This window comes from Falco naumanni, chromosome 11, assembly GCF_017639655.2.
Source record: "Falco naumanni isolate bFalNau1 chromosome 11, bFalNau1.pat, whole genome shotgun sequence".
Lineage (NCBI taxonomy): Eukaryota > Metazoa > Chordata > Aves > Falconiformes > Falconidae > Falco > Falco naumanni.
Window position 1 is genome coordinate 34,728,613 of NC_054064.1, and position 21,770 is coordinate 34,750,382.

Consider the following 21,770-nt stretch of genomic DNA (forward strand, 5'->3'; position numbering starts at 1 on the left):
TAAACATCATACATATGTAGTCAAATTAACATTCTTAAATAGAAAAAGGAACCCTTTATTCTGCTATGAATACATTTGCATTGCTTTTCCACACCCAGTCAAACTTCTTTCTAGCAGATGTGCTTTGGATATTGTAATTTATCTGCCTCCATCTTAGGAATAATACGTCAAGTCCTCTCCAAAGACAGCAAACATTTGCGCAGACACTAGGTAACATAAACTCTGATCAACAGTAAATGCTGCACATCATTTGCTAATATAGAAAACAGTATTGCTTTGTACTGTTACCATGTATTATCCTCCATTTAAGAATTCTAAAGCTTTGCAAAAAATTTGGAGAATCTAAGCTTATTCCACTTCCCCACTGCCTCCACAAGAAGAATCCCAGGAATTTCAAACATACTTGCATTCAGTGAAGCTTTAGGCCTATTTTGGGGTTGATTTTGGGGGTTGGGTTTTTTTGTTGTTGTTGTTTTGTTTGGAGGTTCGTTTTGGTTTATGCTCTTACAATTCTAAGCATTGCATCCCCAAAATACTTTATCATGAGCTGTAATCTTAGTGAGACAGTGGATTCTGCTCACAGTTTATTGTAGCTATAATAAAGAGGCCAACCAGCCATACATTTGACATCAAAACACCACTTAGATTCCATGGACAACTATCTGAGTGCCTCCTCCCGCTTAGTCAGTACTTGAGCCTTGGCTCCTGGGCTGACTTGGCTTTTCTGTGGGTTACGATTTCCTGAAGTCACAGAGATAAATGCACTGAACTATCCTTAATGTTATCTCCCATCCTTCATGTGATCTTCCACTTTTCTACACAAGCATTATTTTCATTAACACTTCAAAACAATCTTCCTTCTGATCCTTCACTTGGTTAATCTTGTAAAAAGAAAAGGTATTTGGATGTGTCTAAAATATTGAAAAGTATGCTTTTCAAGACAGTCATTCCAGAAGTATCATATTTGAATTAAAAATGAATTTTGTAATATAAAATCTTCTCCTTCACTGTTCACTTTACCTAGGTAATATAAAGAAAAAAAGCAGGAATCAGCATAGTCCATTTAAAATGTGGCATTTCAAGAGTTATTTGAATTAAGTCCCAAATATATATATGCAGTGTTCAGGGTTATTACTATCTTCATAAACAGAATAATGTGTTCCCTGGGCATGAATAGCTTCGTTGCAGTAAACATTAATGCTAAAATAGATGGTAGGGTGGGGAAGGTGAACTACTGCTGAGGAGAGAAGGCCATAGGTACAGAAAAAAATAACATGCAGGTAATAAAACTAGTCTGGTATGACAGTTACCTATATTTAGAAAGGCCAGGCTTCCTAAGATATTAATTATTTATATTATGACTTAAGCCTTATTGGTATTTATCAAAGAATATGCATTAACTTGAAATATTTACACAAAACGACTGCTCTCTATGCGACGAATATCACAGAAAGTGCTCTTTACACCCCCAAAACCAAGATGCATTTTAAATCCATCATCCTTTGATAAAATCGGCATGAGTGAATCACAAATGTGCTACAGAGACAAGAAAAAAGAAAAAAAAAAAAAAAAAAGATCGGCTATTTGAATATAATAAATGAAAGAGGAAGGCGAAAAGAATTCCAAAACCAATTCTGCAGTTTGTAGGAAATGACCCCAGCCCCTTGGCCGTACCCAGGTCACCCGTCATCACCCACGGGCAGCGCTGGCCCACACCAGCTTGGTCACACCGGCACCGCAGCTTTGACCACGCTGCCACCGGCTACCGCAGCCAGGTGAGAGCTGCAGATGTTACAATCTCCTGCCCAGACCGTGCAGCTTTACATTAAAAAAAACCCAACAAAATCTGAAAATTCAATTACTGTATCTATGCTAACAACTCTCAGCTCTTCGCTCCACACCTGTGCCCCAAGTTGAATTTTAAATTTTGAACAGCTTTGGCGTTTCACAGATAGGCGCGCGGAGGCTCGGGGTGCTGGCGGTGCCTCGCCTCCTCTCCCTCCGCCCTTGCCCCTTCGCCCCTTGGCACTCGCTGCAGACAGCAGCAACCGCTCTGCCTCTTGCAGGGGATTCGAAGCAAAACCGCCGCACACTTCGCTTTGTGCTAACCCCCATCTTCTGCTGTCGCCAGGCTGGAAGAGGCAGAGCGGGGCATCACTGCACGCCTGGCTCCCCGAGAAGGTCCCATGAGAGGCTCAGCCCAATGCGCCCCCCTCAGCCCGGGGCAGCCCAGAGCTGCAGCCCCCCCAAACCACCGGTTTATGCCAATTTAATATGCAAGCTGTGTTTTATCTTTGCCATGGGCACCTTCCTACTACCAGACATACAATATAAAGAAGGTTTATGCAGGTAAAAACAAAGTCACAAAATAAATACAATTAATTACGTTAACATTAAACTAATTTCCAGTTAGTGCAAGGCTCTACACTAAAAAAGAAAAGTAGCTGTGACAAAAGATATATTTTGTTCTCTCTTTCTCTGCTATTTAATAGCCTTAGAATGAAAAGCCTAGCACAATTTTCTAGTCCAGTTGTTCCAGCGGCCGGGGGGAGTGAGGAAGGATTTGTCATAATTAGGCCACTTTCATAACATATTGACTCATCACCCCGTCTCCTGTGAATGTGCCCAAAGCTCCGCACCTGTGAGTTGCTGACCTTTTCCTCCCCCACTGGCCATTTCCCCATCATTTTCTCTCCTCTCACCTCATTTCGAGCCCACTACACCCTTGTCCACAGGTCGCAGACAGAAAAGCAAAGTTCACCAACTACAGAGAAAAATATATAAAAGACTGTTTGCTTTTCATGACTGTGGAGCCTGTATGCGCGGTTTTCCCTGCGGGGCTTTGCCGACACACACTGGGAAGCAGTGGGTGCTGCCCTGGGTGCAGGTGGGGCACCCAGGAGGGGCTGCGGGGCTGGCGGGGTGCTCGGCCGGCCGAGGGACCTGCCCAGGGAACGGGCAGGGCTAACCCAGCGCCCTGCCGCAGCTGCTACAGGCTACTCGCTTGCCGTAAGCCTGTACTATTTCACCACGCTGGGGACTGACTCTTTCCAGTGTACTTAATACATCTGGTGTATTGATTATTGGTAAATATTCTCTTCGACTATATGTGCCCTTCTTGTTATCCGCCAGGCAGAGAACCAGGGTTCTGTGAGAAGCAGAAGTTGCAATCCAGGCGAGGAGCAGCCAGACCGCTGCCACAAGTGGGAAGCTGTTGTTTTGATGCCTTCTCTGAAGTAAAATAAATATCATATATTTTAAAAAAAAAAATAAATACATGCACAAAATGGTCTCATATGTGAATACCGCAGAAAGTAAACAGCTCTCCAATACCACCAAGTCTTTCAAATGATCTTTCTACGACTCTATATTCCTCCCCGTGAGGGCGGCGAGGCGCTGGCCCAGGCTGCCCGGAGCAGCTGTGGGTGCCCCATCCCTGGCAGGGCTCAAGGCCAGGCTGGACGGGGCTGGGAGCAGCCTGGGCTGGGGGGAGGGGTCCCTGCCCGTGGTGGGGGGTGGGACTGGGTGGTCTTGGACGTCCCTTCCAACTCAGACCATGCTGCGATTCTGTAAGAATCGGAGACGCGGCTTTATAGAGAGGACATGAACTGTTTAATTATGTTTGAGTAATTATGCAGAACCAACCACAAGGTCTGACCTAGCCCCAGCCCGCCGGCCATCCCCAGGGCACTGCCACTGGTGCGGAGCAGGCAGCGGGTCCCTGGGGCAGCTGGACCTGGTGCTCCCGGGTAGCTCCTGCCTGGAGCCGCTCCAGCCCCTCGCTCCGTGTCCCCAGCCCGGCCATTCCTTAACCACGAGGCTAATGAACAAAAAAAGAACAAAGAGCCCCTCTCTGTGAAAGACTGGCCGAGTGCTCAGTAAATGTCTTACTAGTAGATAATTCCTAAGATTTTTTCCTAATAAGCAATGTGTGTTTCTGCAATCCTCCAGGGTGATAGTCTCATCTAGTTTGGGCCAGGATGCTAATCTGATTTCTAGTTGAATTGACAACTCAACAGTTTACTTCATGGACCCTCTTTCTCCAGAAACAGCCCTAAAGGCCTTCCCGAGTTAGCGGGGCATGTTACAATTCAACACACCAACATCTTCTGAAGAATTTTTCAGGTTTATTTGGGCAGTGTACTCCATGTTTCCCAAGCCATTACGTAAATTTAGACCTAAAATTCCTTACCAAAAAAAAATCCTGAAGAATTCAAGTAACCTGAATGTAAAGGTTGGGATTTCCTTTGTGGAGAGGAATATAATGATAATTTCTATAGCAGAGGTATGCAAGTTTGCTTTCACATGTTGCTATGGCACACTTAAAAGATCTTTTTTGTCACAGTGGTTTCCTACAGTCACTGCCCACAGGACCTCAAAATCTATTTATACATCATAAAACAAGAATTGCGATATGAGACCCTTAACACCTGAAAGAAAACTTTAGGCTAATCGGTAGCCCCCTGCCCCGTTTGTATTAGCCTTTCAATGACATTTTTAATATTTGATTTTAGATTTACTCAGTAACTGCCTTGCCCAAGACTTGTAAGAGAATTTCACTGCTGAAGTGGGATGGGATTAAAGTTAGAAGTGGCCCGGGGAGCCCAGTGACCAAAGGTGTGCCCAGTGCCGCAGCGAGGCACCTGAAGCAGTAGCGAGACAGTGCAACACTGAACACTTCTCTTTCTGTAACACATTTAAAAGTATACGATATGCCAGTTTACTGATTTAATTGCTATGATATATTCAAGATAACTATGACATAACACATCAAGTTAAATGCATCCATACTTTCAATGAATTAACCGATAATTTTGTAAATATATTATACCACCATATTACATTTTTAAACAACAAATAATTAGCATATAAACAAATGTTTTAATTACTGCATTATGTCTTATTTTATTCTATAAGCAACACAATACCTGCACGACTACTTCCTTTTTAACTCCCACTGATACATTTTTTATCGCATCTATCAAAGTACACAAGTAAGCTAACTCAATACTTCACAAGCACAGTTTAAAATAAGTCAGTTTAATAACGCAAGCCCTTTCTGAGACCTTCATATACAGCTGTGCTCATTTTTTAACTAATTTAGTTCATGTGATCCAAATCCCTCATTAAAAGCTGCTATATCATGATAGCTAGGAATGGAGTATACTGAAATAATTGCTTTTAGACCTGATAGACTTACCTATTTGCAATCATGCTTTCAAGAAAGCTGGGTTCATTTATCTTGTAGAAAAGACCTCAGCCTTTCAGATTTTGTGACACGGCAGACAAACACAGAAGACAGCACTTTTATTTATCTGTTTATTTTTGCCAAGACATCCATCCTTCTTGCCGCCTTTGGAAACTTATTATTGCCTCAGCTCAGGATATCAAATTATTTTGGGATTTCAGCGAGACTTGCATTCAATCTCCTAAACACTTTAGGCATTCAAAGTCTGGGACAACCTCACTTGTCATTTATTTCAAAGTGTGTTGACACTGTTAAACCTCTTTTAGGACCATTTCCTGATTAACTGTTGTAAGTAAGCTAAAAAGTTAATTGCAAATCTATAATATATGTATCATTATAATTCTTATAAATCTAAAAATCTGGAAGAGCGAGTTTTGTACTCATTAAGTTTAGCGTCACTTACATGCTAGAAACCAAAAAATTGGTGTGGAAATGCTTACACGATTTGAGGGACTGACACAAAGATGAGTCAACACAAGAATTTAAGAAAAAACCCAACTCTTTGAAAGCTGCATTACATAAACATTTTGTCTTTGGTTAAACTCCACGTTTGCCTCTCAGCATCAAAGCACCGGTCCCACCACCAAGCACGAGGCACCAAAGGGCTGTTCCAGCTCCCGCGGTGGCCGTCGGGTGGACACCCCGCTGGCACAACCAATGCTTCCACGTGCTCTATGGTCCAAACGGATCAGAGCCCTGCCGGCTGCCGTCCATGGATAACCCAACAGCTCAGTGCCAGTGCTGACATGCCATCTTCACTTCAGCCGTGGGCTTCCTGGAACTGGCAGAAAGCCTATATGGAAAATTATCCATTCTTTCACCCTTCCTCAGAGGCTCCTGACTCTCTGCTGGCCTTCATGCTCCTATGGGTCATGGCAGGAGCCATTCTCCTTCTCTCCCCTGAAGGCAGGAAGAAGTTCTTGACCTTGGTTCAGCTGATTCGGGAGAAAATTAGCACTTCCACATCTTGCTGAGTCTTCAGTGCAATATAGCTCATTAATTTGGACTTCACAGTCTGCTTCACCTATACCTTCCTGAAGCCTCACCAGAGAACCTGTGAGCCCGTTCCATGAGCCAGGCACCACTGATGTAAAGGACACTGAGCCAGGACGCTAGCTGGGCAATACACCATGGACCAAGGAGGTGCATCATGGACACATGGTCTCTCAGAGGAGCCTCCGTGTTTGCAGGTCCGGGGCTAGGAAAGCAGAAGCAGCAACTACGGAGGCATTAACCATCCCAGCCCTCCGCTGAGAAGGGGCTGAGGCAAGTGCCGCGGTTCCAAAATGCAGTACGCAGCCGTGGTGACATTTCCATTCGTGATCACGCACGGTACTGCTCTCAGCACAGACCTCACCCCCTGCACACGCACAGGCACCCTCCCCAGCTTTCACACCCGCCGCCCAGCACGGGAGCCCGCCATGCTTTTCTGTAATACACGATACAGAGAATCTGATCTGATATTCAATTACATCGATAATAACACACAGTTTATTTTGAACTGTGTCACAAACATGAAAAGTGTTTTACTCCAAGGCTGCAAGGTACCACTTACCAAAAGCATTGGCTACAATATTTAACATTCTCATTTTTCCATCACGCATTTACAGATCTGTTTTAAAATTAAGTGACACCACAATTTACTGAAATCTAAGGCTATATCTGGACCTCCTGTGTCAACTTGAACATTTCTGGTGGGTAGCATCACAGTCACAAAGAACGGGCAAATATAATGCGTTCAGTTACACCTTCCCTTACTAAACTTCTTTCTGATAATTATGAATGAGTAAATTGGCATTTGGGCATCAGGAAGCCAGCCCGTGGATGTGCCATGTCCCCCCAGGGCTGGGTCCCCGCCAGCTCTGACACCCTGCTCCAGCAACCCTGCGGCGTTACCTGCAGCAGCGCTGCACCTCGTTATACACATTTTACACAGGGTTTCACCTTCCAGCGCCAGAGTGCCCACCGGCTGACAATTCATAGCTACAAAGAGCTTTCCACACTAGCACGAGACTGTAAAGAAATGTCAGAAGATGCAGAGACTAGAGCCGTCCAGCTGGATGCCCCAGACCAGACCCCTTCATGGCTTCATCCAACACACACAATGGCTATGCCTCTGATGAACATCTAGAATCCAGGCTCAAATTTTGGGCACAGGTGCCAAAATGACCAGAGCAGGCAACTGCCCGGGGCAGCACTTTGCCTCCTGGGCACCATCCTGCAGCAAAGCCAGCCTTTGCTCTGCAAAGGCTGGTGCTGGGCAGCCCCCCAGGGATGCTGTGGCCTGAGCCCACCCAGCCACCTGCACAAGCGGTGGCACCCACCTGCCTTGGCCAGAGCGCCTCCGAAAAAGCTTTGCACTGTTTTTGAAGGCTGTTGCTCTTCTTCTGGCTTCCTGAAGGGGCTGCCACCAGTTCAGACCAGCAACTGTGCTGGGGACTGAAGCAGCAGGACTGGCTGCTCCGGAGCAATTCCCCTTTGGGCTGGCACAGCCCTCCTGAGAGTGCTTCTGCTGCTACCACCTCGCTCACTTCAAGAGAAGAGGGTAAACTTCCCTGAATTCAAACAACCACCCCAAAACTGCAGGGAACAAGCACCTGCTGCTTGTTCCTGTGCTCCTGATCCCGAGTGAGTGAAGGGCTCCGACACGCTGTCGCTGCAAACTTCCACCGGTGTTATTAAAACCCAGAGCTAGTAAAATGGAAGTAAAACCGCTTCATAGATATTTCAGCACTCAAGCTGGTAGCTTATTAAAACGTGCTAAAAAAATCATTGGAATTTTCTCGCAAGGGTTGTACTGGACTATCTGCTCAGATTTGAAATACACTCAGCTGTCCCAATGGGATTTACTCTTCCATATACAAAGCCTACTGGCACATGGACCATTTTATTTACAGCAGGGTAGAAAGACAAGTAGAAGAGAAAGTTCTAGGCAACCAGCATGGCCAAGCAGAGAGAGAGAGGGGAAAAAAGGGGAAAAAATGGTTTAGAAAAATACAGCTTCATTTACTCCAGCAAATTTTTGTTCCGCAGCAGCACAAAACAATTTTCTCTGCAACACTTTCCCATTTCCACATGACACCTCACTGTGACCCAGAGGCTGCTGCAGCACTATGGCTTCCCCACACGTGGTGCCACCACAACCCAGCCTGAAGGTTGGTTCCCGGGACGGCACCGCGGGGGAGGCACACCAGCACGCTGCAGGAAGGAGTCTGTCCTACTTGAAATGTTCTTCTACCACTTTTACATAAAATTAACAGCTTTAATACTAAAAAACTTTCTTTTTAATAATAAAAACCTTTTTTAATGTAAAATCAACCTTTTTTTAATGTTACAGAAAGGCAGGTTAGGACAGGTCCCTTTGCAGGTGCCGAGCCCAGCCTCCCCATGGAGCCAGGAGCTGTTTGCTGTTGGGGGGAGGCGGGATGTGACAGCTACTTCTTTTTGCATAATCACATATACCTTAAGCACATTAAATCAACGAGAACTTTGCTTGAAACTTGCCCTCCCCTTCTTCAGCCATGTTTCCTTGGAGAGAACTGGCCTCTGCATCGTTCTGGCTTAATTAAGTACAGTAAATCAGTAGCCGGTAGCAAAGCTACACTGCGTGTCTAGACCTGTGCTTTACAGATGCTCCCCTCTCCAATTAGTAAGAAATGGGAGTGTAGTTGCAAAGCCCTGATTTCTTCTTTAACTGGTTATTTATAACTTTTACCTGGCCCCGCTTCCTGCTGGTTCCTATGGCTATCCCGCCAGCTCCGCCGGCTCTCCGCGCACAGCAGGGCCATACCCCCACCTTTGCTAGCTCTGGAGCTCCTTCCCAGGGCCGTGCTCGAAGGAAACGGATCTCCTCCGTCCTATACAGCACCCAAAGCAAGGCCGAGCAGCTGTGTAGTGCAACAAACACATCCGTCAGTCAGTGCCTTCCAAGGAAGTAAAAGGCAAAGGTCTGCATCGTCTTCTTTGTACCCAGAATAAATCTAATGGGAGCACTCACATCGGGCAAAAAACAGGTGCTCAAAAGGGAGGACTTCAGTCTCCAGTGCTGATTTATGATGGTGAATTACATTCAGTTTAAAAAGTTTGTAACATGAAGCCAGTGAAATATCAAAGGCATACAACTGTACAGTAAATTATGTATGCCTATGTTTTGTAGAGGGAATAAGGTTCCTGCCTACTTTTGACAGGATTGCAATATGTAAATTTTGCAGGCGTATCACAGATGCTATACTGAACCGGACAGTTACCACATTCCTGTATATTTACATAAGTATAGAAAAAAAACCCCAGCATATATGCCTAAATATATAGAATTCCCTTCATTTACATTGACATTTGCATGAGAAAGACTACTGGAGATTTCTGCAAGAAGTATTGTATGCTAATGAGGTTTTTTCCAAGACAAAACTGTTACTGCTAACAGTTGGTTACTCTCTTTGTTTTAATTATGCATGACTAATGATAGCTGTTTGTTTGGCTGTCTGACCACCAGATTGTCTGCTGTTGCCAAGGGAAAATCTTTTAAAACAGATTGACTCTTTTTCTGTTATAAGGCAGAGCATGTTCTACTTCATCTTGTATTTTTTTAACAGTTTTGCAGGTATAAAAATCAAAACTTGAGTTGAACTCACTGGTGGGCCATTCTCCTGTGTAGATCGCCAAGAAATCTCTGCCGGCATTGTATGTAATACAGCACACTAAACCAGAGCTACAGCTGGAGCTCCTGCAGGCATCTACTGGCTCCGTGTGCCGTTAGGTAGACATAAAGCGCTACAGAAGGAGCACCAAGAAACACTACTGCGACGGCTGAGCATTTTATTGGGTCTATTTTACATATCCACCTACGTACATGCAGGTGCACTAACAAATCCAGCCTGCTCAGGCATCTGTGGCAGCTGTAACATGAGGAAAAAAAAAAAATCCAGTCTGAGGAAGAAATATTTTTTCTGCTGAGTTGAAAAAAATATCTGGGAAAAGTGAAAATGAGATAGCCTGATAGTTTCTGATAGGGTAGGGTAAAGGTGAGCGGGATTTGGTATGCCTGTGCAGGACACCAGAGAGCTGCAACCTCAGCCAGCTCCAAGAGGAAGGCTCTGTTCAGGCGGTGCTCGGCCATGCTGCATGCCGGCTGCGATGGCACAGCCATGCCAGGAGCCCAGCCATGCCGGCTGCGATGGCACAGCCCCGTCGGGAGCCCAGCCATGCCGGCTGCGATGGCACAGCCATGCCGGGAGCCCAGCCATGCCGGCTGCGATGGCACAGCCATGCCAGGAGCCCAGCCATGCCGGCTGCGATGGCACAGCCCTGCCGGGAGCCCAGCCATGCCGGCTGCGATGGCACAACCATGCCGGGAGCCCAGCCATGCCGGCTGCGATGGCACAGCCCTGCCGGGAGCCCAGCCATGCCGGCTGCGATGGCACAGCCCCGCCGGGAGCCCAGCCATGCCGGCTGTGATGGCACAGCAGTGCCGGGAGCCCAGCCATGCCGGCTGCGATGGCACAGCCATGCCAGGAGCCCAGCCATGCCGGCTGCGATGGCACAGCCCCGCCGGGAGCCCAGCCATGCCGGCTGCGATGGCACAGCCCCACCGGGAGCCCAGCCATGCCGGCTGCGATGGCACAACCGTGCCAGGAGCCCAGCCATGCCGGCTGCGATGGCACAACCGTGCCAGGAGCCCAGCCATGCCGGCTGCGATGGCACAACCGTGCCAGGAGCCCAGCCATGCCGGCCGCGATGGCACAACCGTGCCGGGAGCCCAGCCATGCCGGCTGCGATGGCACAGCCCCGCCGGGAGCCCAGCCATGCCGGCTGCGATGGCACAACCGTGCCAGGAGCCCAGCCATGCCGGCTGCGATGGCACAGCCGTGTCAGGAGCCCAGCCATGCCGGCTGCGATGGCACAACCGTGCCAGGAGCCCAGCCATGCCGGCTGCGATGGCACAACCGTGCCAGGAGCCCAGCCATGCCGGCTGCGATGGCACAGCCGTGCCAGGAGCCCAGCCATGCCGGCTGCGATGGCACAACCGTGCCAGGAGCCCAGCCATGCCGGCTGTGATGGCACAACCGTGTCAGGAGCCCAGCCATGCCGGCTGTGATGGCACAACCGTGCCAGGAGCCCAGCCATGCCGGGTGCGATGGCACAGCCCCACCGGGAGCCCAGCCATGCCGGCTGCGATGGCACAGCCGTGCCGGGAGCCCAGCCATGCCGGCTGCGATGGCACAGCCCCGCCGGGAGCCCAGCCATGCCGGCTGCGATGGCACAGCCCCGCCGGGAGCCCAGCCATGCCGGCTGCGATGGCACAACCGCGCCAGGAGCCCAGCCATGCCGGCTGCGATGGCACAGCCGTGCCAGGAGCCCAGCCATGCCGGCTGCGATGGCACAGCCCCACCGGGAGCCCAGCCATGCTGGCTGCGATGGCACAGCCATGCCGGGAGCCCAGCCATGCCGGCTGCGATGGCACAGCCCCGCCGGGAGCCCAGCCACGCCGGCCGCGATGGCACAGCCGTGTCAGGAGCCCAGCCATGCCGGCTGCGATGGCACAACCGTGCCAGGAGCCCAGCCATGCCGGCTGTGATGGCACAGCCGTGTCAGGAGCCCAGCCATGCCGGGTGCGATGGCACAGCCCCACCGGGAGCCCAGCCATGCCGGCTGCGATGGCACAGCCGTGTCAGGAGCCCAGCCATGCCGGCTGCGATGGCACAACCGTGCCAGGAGCCCAGCCATGCCGGCTGTGATGGCACAGCCGTGTCAGGAGCCCAGCCATGCCGGCTGCGATGGCACAGCCCCACCGGGAGCCCAGCCATGCCGGCTGCGATGGCACAGCCGTGTCAGGAGACCAGCCATGCTGGCTGCGATGGCACAGCCCCGCCGGGAGCACAGCCATGCCGGCTGCGATGGCACAACCGCGTCGGGAGCCCAGCCATGCCGGCTGCGATGGCACAGCCCCGCCGGGAGCCCAGCCATGCCGGCTGCGATGGCACAGCCCCGCCGGGAGCCCAGCCATGCCGGCTGCGATGGCACAGCCCCGCCGGGAGCCCAGCCATGCCGGCTGCGATGGCACAACCGTGCCGGGAGCCCAGCCATGCCGGCTGTGATGGCACAGCCCCGCCGGGAGCCCAGCCATGCCGGCTGCGATGGCACAACCGTGCCGGGAGCCCAGCCATGCCGGCTGTGATGGCACAGCCCCGCCGGGAGCCCAGCCATGCCGGCTGCGATGGCACAACCGTGCCGGGAGCCCAGCCATGCCGGCTGCGACGGCACAACCGTGCCGGGAGCCCAGCCATGCCGGCTGCGATGGCACAACCGCGTCGGGAGCCCAGCCATGCTGGCTGCGATGGCACAGCCCCGCCGGGAGCCCAGCCATGCCGGCTGCGATGGCACAGCCGTGCCAGGAGCCCAGCCATGCCGGCTGCGATGGCACAGCCCCGCCGGGAGCCCAGCCATGCCAGCTGCGATGGCACAACCGTGTCAGGAGCCCAGCCATGCCGGCTGCGATGGCACAGCCGTGCCAGGAGCCCAGCAGATTGATTCAGCCCAGCCAAGGGTCTCTGTGGCCCCACGACATGGTCTTTGCTCCAGAGCTGGCCCGGCAGTGAGGGCTCGGGATGGCTGCACCACACTAACAGCACAACGGAGGACAACTACTGACAGAAGGCAGAGGAGGGACCACCCTGATGGTGACAGACTTAAATAAGCATGAGCTTTTTCTGGGCTGAGTTGGGGAAAATGCAGATTTTGCAGATTTCAAGAGTTCCTTTCTCTGCTTCCAAGCAGGACCTTTCTGTTCTCACAGGTACATGGATTCTGTACTGATCATCTCTGCTCAAAGGCTGAAAAAGAGCCAGAGCTGAAGAGCACTCTGAACCGCCTGCCCCTCCCAACAGTCAGTGTCTTAGCAGAGGGGTATTTAACAAGTATTTCTCCCCATGTTGCCCATGAGGAATAGCATCCTCACAGGGAGACACAGGTTTGTCTTTCAACCTTTTCTCTGCAGATCTTTTTAACTCACAGATGAAGCAAGCTAAAGGAGCTGGCAGGTCTGGTACCAGAAGCCTGCGGATGGATATGATCAATTACTTGATTGATTAGTGCAGTATTACGTTATCGCAGGCGAGTCCGCTGCCGCTGCTGTCACCGGCTAGATCTCACTGAATTTATCTGGCGTTGTGGCCAGCTGGATTAACCTGCCTCTGCCTTCACTCAATTGTTGGCTTGTATCCCTCTAGTTCTGAAAAAATGGTGTTTATTCTCCAGCCACACTGCTCTTTGCCCTGCACCAGGGACATCTGGAGCGGGTGGCTGCCGGCAGCGGGCAGGGGCTTGCTCAGCAGCTAGAGCAGCAGAAAGGGTGCTGTGCAGCAGGGAGGGTGCTGTGCATAATCTGTTTCACTCTTCTTGTTCACTCACCACGAAGAGCAACAGCCCCATTATGGAGGGGTGCGAGAGGGGATCCTTTGAAAGGATGGCCCGACATATTGGAATATAATGTAGCCATAGGACAAGGAGTAATGGCTTTAAACTAAAAGAGGGTAGAATTAGATGAGATATTAGGAAGAAATTCTTCATGGTGAGGGCGGCGAGACGCTGGCCCAGGCTGCCCGGAGCAGCTGTGGGTGCCCCATCCCTGGCAGGGCTCAAGGCCAGGCTGGACGGGGCTGGGAGCCGCCTGGGCTGGGAGGAGGGGTCCCTGCCCGTGGTGGTCTCGGAGGTCCCTGCCATCCCAAACCATGCTGTGATTCTGTGATTCTATGAAAATAGCACAGTATGTGTGCAGGACCGGCAGCTGGCATGAGCAAAGCCACGCCAAAGGGAAGGAAGAACATGGGTAACAGCCCGCCAGTGCTCAGTGCTCCCTGACCCGCCCTGGCCGAGCTGGGACATGCCAGCCTGCGCCTGGGACCTGCCTCCATCAGAGCAGCACACGCGCCACAGTACCCATCCATCCCCACAAGTCTCAAAAAGAGCTGAAAGGTCTCAGGGTCGCTTCCCTGCGCCTGCCGCAGCAGCCGTCGCCGTGCCGAGCACAGCGCTGCGCTATGCTTCTGCCAGGAGAGCCACAGCGAGCCAGTGCTGCGTGTTGCTGATTGGGCTGGGAAACCAGTCTGCCTGAGCCCCCGGGACTTGTTTCCCTGGGATCTCGGCTAGAGTCAACTTTTATGCAAGATGACAAGAAGAAAGCAATTTAAGTCTCTCAGTTTCTCCTCAATAGAACAGCCCTTTGGAACAAATTCTGTTTTTCATTCCTTACTGATTCCTTGTTTTGTTAGTTCCTCTGCATAACATCTGAACCATTCGCAATCGTTTAAAATGATAAATTATTTTAATTTACTCTGAATTTATTTATTATTACTGCACAGACAAGAGGCAAGCACCATAATGTGCTTGTTTAATAATTGGCAGGGATTTGGAATGTGAAAGTCTTACTCAAACAACAACTTAATTTTATGGGGCAGGGGGGGAGGGTGTACATATCTCTATGCATACCACAGTCACATTTCAGCCAAATAATTCATGATGCTGAACCGCACAAGAATACCAAAAGAGTATGGAAGTCCAGAAATGTACCTATTAAAATTATAAAGGTAAGAAAATTCTTGTATTTATTACAACACCCATCCCTCCACAGACATATCTGTGTTTGTACCTGGGTGCACACAACTACCAAACACTGGTATGTGGACATGCATCAGAGAGCTGTAATGCTACAATATATATAGTATCTTACAATTTAAATATGCTATACACAGTTGATATTCACCTGCTAGTCATTCTGTAAACTTTCATCCCAAATGCTCAGTTCTCAGTAACAACAACAAGCAGAGAATGTTTGGCAGATGTGTCACCAGCTTTCCATGACCACTGTTGCTCCTTTGGGAAAGACTGTTAGCTATAAAGGGCAGCTCTTGGGAAAGAAAGCAAAACCGACATGCAAGTCCCAACCCCCAAAAGTCATTAGCCCCCCCTCAGCAATTTAAATATGAATAGGCACCTACATCCCCCTGACCTGAACAGCTTGGCCTGCTTGACACACAGGTACCTTCAGTGACTTCAACCAGAGCAGCTGGATCTTCCTCATCACCACTGATCTGGGAATCCATGGGATTTTCTATCTCGAGACAGGCTGAGAAGGAGCCCCCCATAACAAAATCCATGATGATGACCGTAATGCTGTAGTTTCATTCTTGAGCGCCTGGAGTCAGGGGAAGCAGAAGCAGGAACTGGAAATGGTCCCAGCAAGGTTTTGTTTGGCCAGGACACCCGGCGCCCACTGTAAGACACTGATGTGCTTTACCAGCAGAGGGGAGGTCCAATCTCAAAATCAGAATGGTTTGAAAGCCAGAGAACCAGGAGACGTGGGTTTGGCCACTGCTGCCAAACTTCTCCTGCCAAAGCGGAGCCCATACCCATACCGGACTCTGACTTCAGAGACCCTGCATTTGGTACCACTAAGGGCAGCTAGTTTTGAAAAATGATGTTAGGTGGACATCTCTCCCCTGAACTGTCAATGTCCACCAGAGGAGGAGAAGAGGGAGCATCCCATTTTCCACTGTGAGTGAACAAGATGATACACAACTGAGAAAGTAATTTTCAATAGACGGTGAGAACTGTGATCTCTGTGAGGCTCAAGGGAGCCACAGTGAAGCACTGAGTCATCAGCACCGCACAAAGAACAGCATTTCTCCAGCACGCCACCTTGCACGGCTCCTGAGCCACCCAGGGGTGGCAGGACTGAAAAGCTGGTGCCTCTCAGGGGAGGCAGGAGTCATGCTTGCTGTGTCTAGGGCAGCAGCTCTCCCGGCCAAGGACACCGAGAGACACAGAGGCTGCCAGGAGCTGCTCCTCCTGTTCCCCAGATGGCAACTTCTGCCACCAGCTGAAAAACTTGTGGAAAAGAAGCAGCTGAGTAACTCCAAAAGCAGGCACTGACAGAGATGTATAGTTTCGGATCAGCTGTCTACCATGTGCCCTAATCTTTTAATACCAGTGAAAACAGCAGCAAAGGGTCCTGGCGGCAGAGCTCACCTGCAGCCACACAGCACAGCCCGCCTGCGTCACCTCTTCGGAAGCAGCTGGTGACCAAGTCAGGCCTCCGGGGCAGGGAGAGCATGACTGCACACGACAAGACCTGACACCCTCCGAGGTGGAAGGAGAAGCCACCAGGCTACACACGAAGAATTCCAAATTTAGACAACAAACCCAAACCCCCCAAATCCCCTGACCTATGACCAAAAAACCCAGATTCTTCTCCTATAATCACCCTTCTCAGGTGACTGCTAGCTGCCCTGAACCTCAGGCAGAGCTCACATGGGATGGCCAGAAGAGGCTCCGGCAGTCAAGAACCGCGAGTGAGGTTCAGTCTACCTGCCAGCCAGGCTGGCCTAGGACGGATCCTGGTTTTCCCAGCCAGGTTTGACAGGATCCGATGTCTGCTCTGTAACCACAACCCGATGTGGTTACCTGCTTTACAGTATCCACCCCTCCTACTCCTCGCTGGCAGCCTTTGGGAACCTCGATCCAATGGATCCTAACTCAACGTTTAACTCTTTGCAGTGAAGAATTCACATTATTTTACACATTGCAGAGCAGGTATTATATAAACTACTCTATAATCACACAGTGGTAAGAAAAAAATCTTTTGCTTTTTTTGAAAATGTGCCAGCTTCTAGAACTGAATTTACTGTGATTGCTCAGTGTAGAAGTACTGTCAGGTAAACTAGATTTTTATTATCCATGAGATTTAAGAAAAATAAAATGCAGGATAAAAAACTTTGCTTGCTAGAGAAAGCCATTTTGGTCACCTTCAGATCTGTACCTTTAGAAACCTAAGGGGATTTTGTTTACAAATTGCAGATGAGGTAGGTAGGAACTGTTAGGAAACACATATCTATGTTCGTGTTTATATAAAGCGAGGAAAGCCGTGCACACAGACCAGCCATAACCTAGATAAGCATCAGCACAGAAAGTCAAAGAGAAATTCTCTTTCCTTTCTTGTGGAAGCAGAAACACCTCTCGCTGCAATCCTCACGTCACCCCACACCTGGCCAACGGGAAGGGGACGGAGCAGTCCCCACCCCAGTGGAGGTGGCCTTGGTACCCGCTGAGCATCCCCCCCCTGGAGGGTGAGTGCTGCTCACCGGGCAGCGAGGGAAAAGAAACAGGTTACCCATGCCTGCTCCAAGCAAATTGCTCTTCATTTGTCACCTCTTAAAACACTCATGTTCCAAAATCGCCACTTCTGCTGGCAGTGTCACAGACATGCTGCCAACACAGGGTGATCCCTCTCCTTGCAGGAGGTCTTGAGAAGGGTCACTAGAGGAATTCAGTTCTGAAAATACAGGCTCTTCCCTGTGTAACTAGCAGTTTACAATGTGGCAATTTATTCTTTTAATAAAATAATGCTTTTATAACTTGCGCTCTCCTTCCTCATGTGTTCTCATTAAATCTTAACTGGTTGTCTGGGAAGAATATAGAAAAGATTCAGGACAGAATTGTACTTCTGAAAATAAGTGGCTTCCCAAAATGATTTTGCAGTACAAAGCAACTGCATTACTGGTATGATTTCTTATAACTTCAGTAAACGGTGCCACAAATAGCGTTGGGTCTGCCTGGATCAGTCACCAATTGAGAACAAACAACAGGTACCAGGTTTTAATTATGGAGACTACAGAAACAGCTCATCATCAGCAAGACCACCCTGGCTAACGAGAGATTTGCTCTCAGGACTGGTCACTAGGCTCTTCCCGCAGAAGGCAGGGGTGAGGGGCGGCTGCTGGCAGGCTGTCTGCTGCCAGCCCGTGTGGCGGTGCCGAACGTGGGCTGCCCGTGCCCCTGTCCCTGCCCACGCCGGAAGCCAGCCAGCGAACTCCCTGGCACCGGAGAAATGCCGTGGGCACTGGATGCTGAAGTGATTAATCACGCGTTCGTATGAATTAACTATTTTAAAATGAGGGAGTCGTTCTTATTGTTTTACTTTGTGTTAACACTTAGAGGCTCTTACTGGAAAATCTCAGCAGTTAAAGGAGGCTGCATTCCTCATTTTTAGTAAAGACAATGAAAGCTTAATGTGAGACTTGAGACTGGAACTTGGCTCGCTCAGTCTGCCATCTTCTCCATCGAGACTGGCTACGCAGTTTCTCCCCTAATATTCCAGCTCAAAACGAGACTTGCGAGTAAAACTTTATCCCCAGCTCAACACAGGTAACGCCGTTTATTTGCACTCCTTGCAGACCTTAAAACCTGGGTCAATACGTAATTAAGCTGCACAGCTGGGTAAAAGCCCTGAGCAGGAGCCGAGGAGCTAGCACAGGGTGTGTGCCGAGAAAGCGCTCCTGCAGCGCCCACAACGCCCTCTCATTAGGGGATGCCTCCACCTCAGCGCGCATCACATAAATCACCCTAATCTTCTGGCAGCCAAGAAAATGCTGACTCAAAGCCATGGGAATTACTTCCATATTCTAGCATTAATTATTAAGAAAAGGAGTGCTGGGTGCTTTAGGCACGGTGCTGTCTTTGTAAGCAAATAAGGAGGCAACTTCTAAAGCCCTCATTGCTGGAGAACAGATAAAATTGGAGTCGGCTGGTGCTGCGCGGTGAATCAACACGTGCCAGCAGAAGGGAGCTGACGGCCACCTTGCCGTAAGAGGCTGGGAACTACAGTGCACGGCCAACTTTGGGTGCTGCTGCAATACACAGTAACTGAGAAGAGCAAAATTCAGATGGCCAAAGGGCTGGAATCAAAAAACCTCCTTTCCTAATACCCAAACTTCTTTACCCAGCTCACTGGAATTTTCTGTTTAAATAAATAGCCAGCTTCCGATACTTAGGACACTAACAGCAATTATTTTAATGCGTATCAAAATATATTTATGTTACAAACATGCAGTGAGGAAAAATTCAGGAGGAGCAGTGATGATGTGCAGGGAGAGAATCAGGATAAACAGCTCTACCCACCTTCTGCTTACTCCTTTGAAAGTGTTTACTCTTATCATGATCCTACAATTCCCCTTTCAAGTTGCCATACCAGCTGAAAACAAAATAAACTGATTCACAAGAAAGCCTACAAAAGGCATACAAAATGAAAGAAGCTAATCACGAGCAGGAGGAATGAAAAAACAGATGTAATGCACGTTATTTCAGCATCTAATTGCTTTGTTCCAGAGTTCATTAGCGACGTTCATGTTTCCTTTAGCAGCACGTCTTTACCAAACATACTCTCCCTCCCTTGTGAGACAAAAGTAACATTTAAATCCTATAGCTCTCATTCCGTTTATGTAACCTATCCCCCTGCACAGACCCTGAGTTTCAGACACAGTCTTAGGCCTAGAAAACAAATGTATTCCAGCCGAAACCCACCAGGAGGTCGCCTTTAGAGTAATCCCACAATTTTTTAATAAGGTACTTCTGAATATGTATTTGTTCGTGTCCTACTAACATTTAGTACTGGCCGAGTATCTTGTCTTAACTGCCCACAAACTCACGAAGTTACCTTCTCTGCAACCTTTAAGTCTGAAACAGTACAAGTAAAACTGACTTTTTTTTTAAAAAAAATATCTGTTTCCTTTGATTCTCCAATTCTGCAGACAGAAAGCATGAGAACTTCAGGACATCTCAAAATACAGAGTATAACTGAGGTATACATAAAAATTACTTGTCAGCTGCCCTACATAGACATCTACTGTATTTTCAGCAGCTACTACACCAGAAGCAAGCTGACTTGCTATAAAACGATTCCAAATTCCTAGTGAAAATACCTCATGCAATATTTTACAGCAGATCGTAGGATGATTAAAAACACATATGGCTAAAATACTTTCTAATCTAGGGACCTAAGTGAGTGACACCCCAACAAAAAATAATACAGCCAGATTCTTCATAGCTTAAAACTACTGCTAATTGAATGGGAGATTTATCACAAGCAAGAAGGTTCAACCTGCTGCAATCATATTCCAGATAACCAGAAAATGTATTTTTCTTGAACTATGGCAAGATTGTGAGAGAAGTGCGATGCAGGAATAAAAAGTTAGAATTGGGGGGGAGGGGGAAGATAACCAAATCAAGCCAGGGGATTAATGAAAACAAATCAGAAAGAAGGATTCAAGTAGATTAAGTATGGTGTACAGCTGCTGGTAAACAAATTTTGCTCCACTCAACCGGACCGAAGAGAAGATACCGTAGGCACAGGGAGCACAGGGTTCATCGGGAGAAGGAATAACGGAGCTACGGTAAGCACATCCTCTCCTAGCAGTGCAAAGCTAGCTTGCCGTGCTCATCGCTGGGAAATACAACAAGGTAAAAAAAAAAAAAATTAAAAAAAAAAAAAAAATATATAAATACACATAACAACGCGAACACTTCTGCCAGGGCGTGCTGCAGATGCTGGGCTGCGCAGCCCGGAGCTGATGCCGGGAACCAAACCTGCACCGGTTCGCCCAGCAGCCGGTATCCAAACTTCTATGAACTAGACCGTGCCTTGCTGACGGCGGGCGAAACACGGGAACGGACCTCCAGCGCCCGCCACACCCCCGGGACCAGGGAGCGGCCCGGCGGCCGCCCCAGCTCCAGCGGCGCGGGCAGCGGTCGCTGCCGGTGGCAACTGCCCCACGCCCCCCCCCCCCCCGGCCCTCGGCAGCATCCCCGGGAGCGGCGGGGGCTGCCCTGGCGGCCGAGCTCCGCGCTCCCCCCGCCCGCCCCCCCGCCGCCGCGGTCGCCTCCTACCTAAGCACCGCCGTGTCCCCCTTCCTGACCACCAGGTTGTCCACGGCCGCCCCGGGGAAATCTCCGCCCGGCGCGGCGAGTCGGCCGGGGGGCAGCAGGCAGCAAAGGCCGAGGACCACGACCGCCAGCCACTGGTGGGAGCCCCCGGCGCTCCGCACCAGCGGCACCATCTCCGCGCCGCGCCGCGCCGCTACGCGCTGCCCCTGGGCCCGGCGGCGGCCGGGAGCTGCCCCCGGTAGCGGCGGCCCCTGGCTGGTGCCCGCGGTCGGTGGCCGTGCGCCGAGCGTGGCTGCTCCCGGGCGGCCGCCGCAGCATCTAGCGAGGAGGGCAGCGCGCCCGCTCTGCGCGCCGCGGCGGCGGCTCGGCGGCGGGCGGCCCCCGCTGCCAGCCCGTTGCCACGCAGCCGTCGCCCTGGCAACCGGCCCGGCGGCGGAGGGATGCGCGCCCCCCCCCCCGCCGGGCTTCCTGCTCCGCCGCCCGCCCCTCGGCAGCGCGGCCCGCAGCCCCCCCGCCCCTGCCCGCGGGGTGCGCAGCGCCGGCCGCCCCCGGCAGCCCCCTCCCCCCGGTGCAGGCCGCTCGCGCAGCGGGGCTGCTGTGCCGCGGCTCGCCGGGAGCCCGCACCCGGTAAGGGCCGGCCAGAAATTCATCACTCGGGGGCTTTTTGCGGTTGTTGTTGCCAACAGCCGGCAAGTCAACCAGTGCTTTCGGGCTGCCGCGCTGGAAATCGCAGCGACAGCTCCGCGGCGAGGCTTCCCCGCCCGCCCGGGCCGCTCGCCTCCCCCACGGCGGACCCATTCCCGCCTGGAAC

At 50.5% G+C, this 21,770-nt stretch overlaps 1 protein-coding gene across 2 annotated transcripts in view; it reads right to left on the reverse strand.

Annotated features, from left to right (window-relative positions):
• Positions 1 to 21,427, reverse strand: part of NEGR1 (neuronal growth regulator 1) — a 295,442-nt gene extending 274,015 nt beyond the window's left edge. The window contains exon 1 of one of the 2 annotated variants that reach the window (XM_040611163.1): positions 20,963 to 21,427. In XM_040611163.1, coding sequence (XP_040467097.1) covers positions 20,963 to 21,132 — 170 coding nt within the window. In that variant the 5' untranslated portion in view covers positions 21,133 to 21,427. The remainder of the gene's footprint in view (positions 1 to 20,962) is intronic. The other variant, XM_040611164.1, reaches the window with a different exon arrangement.
• Between the last annotated feature and the right edge of the window lie 343 nt (positions 21,428 to 21,770).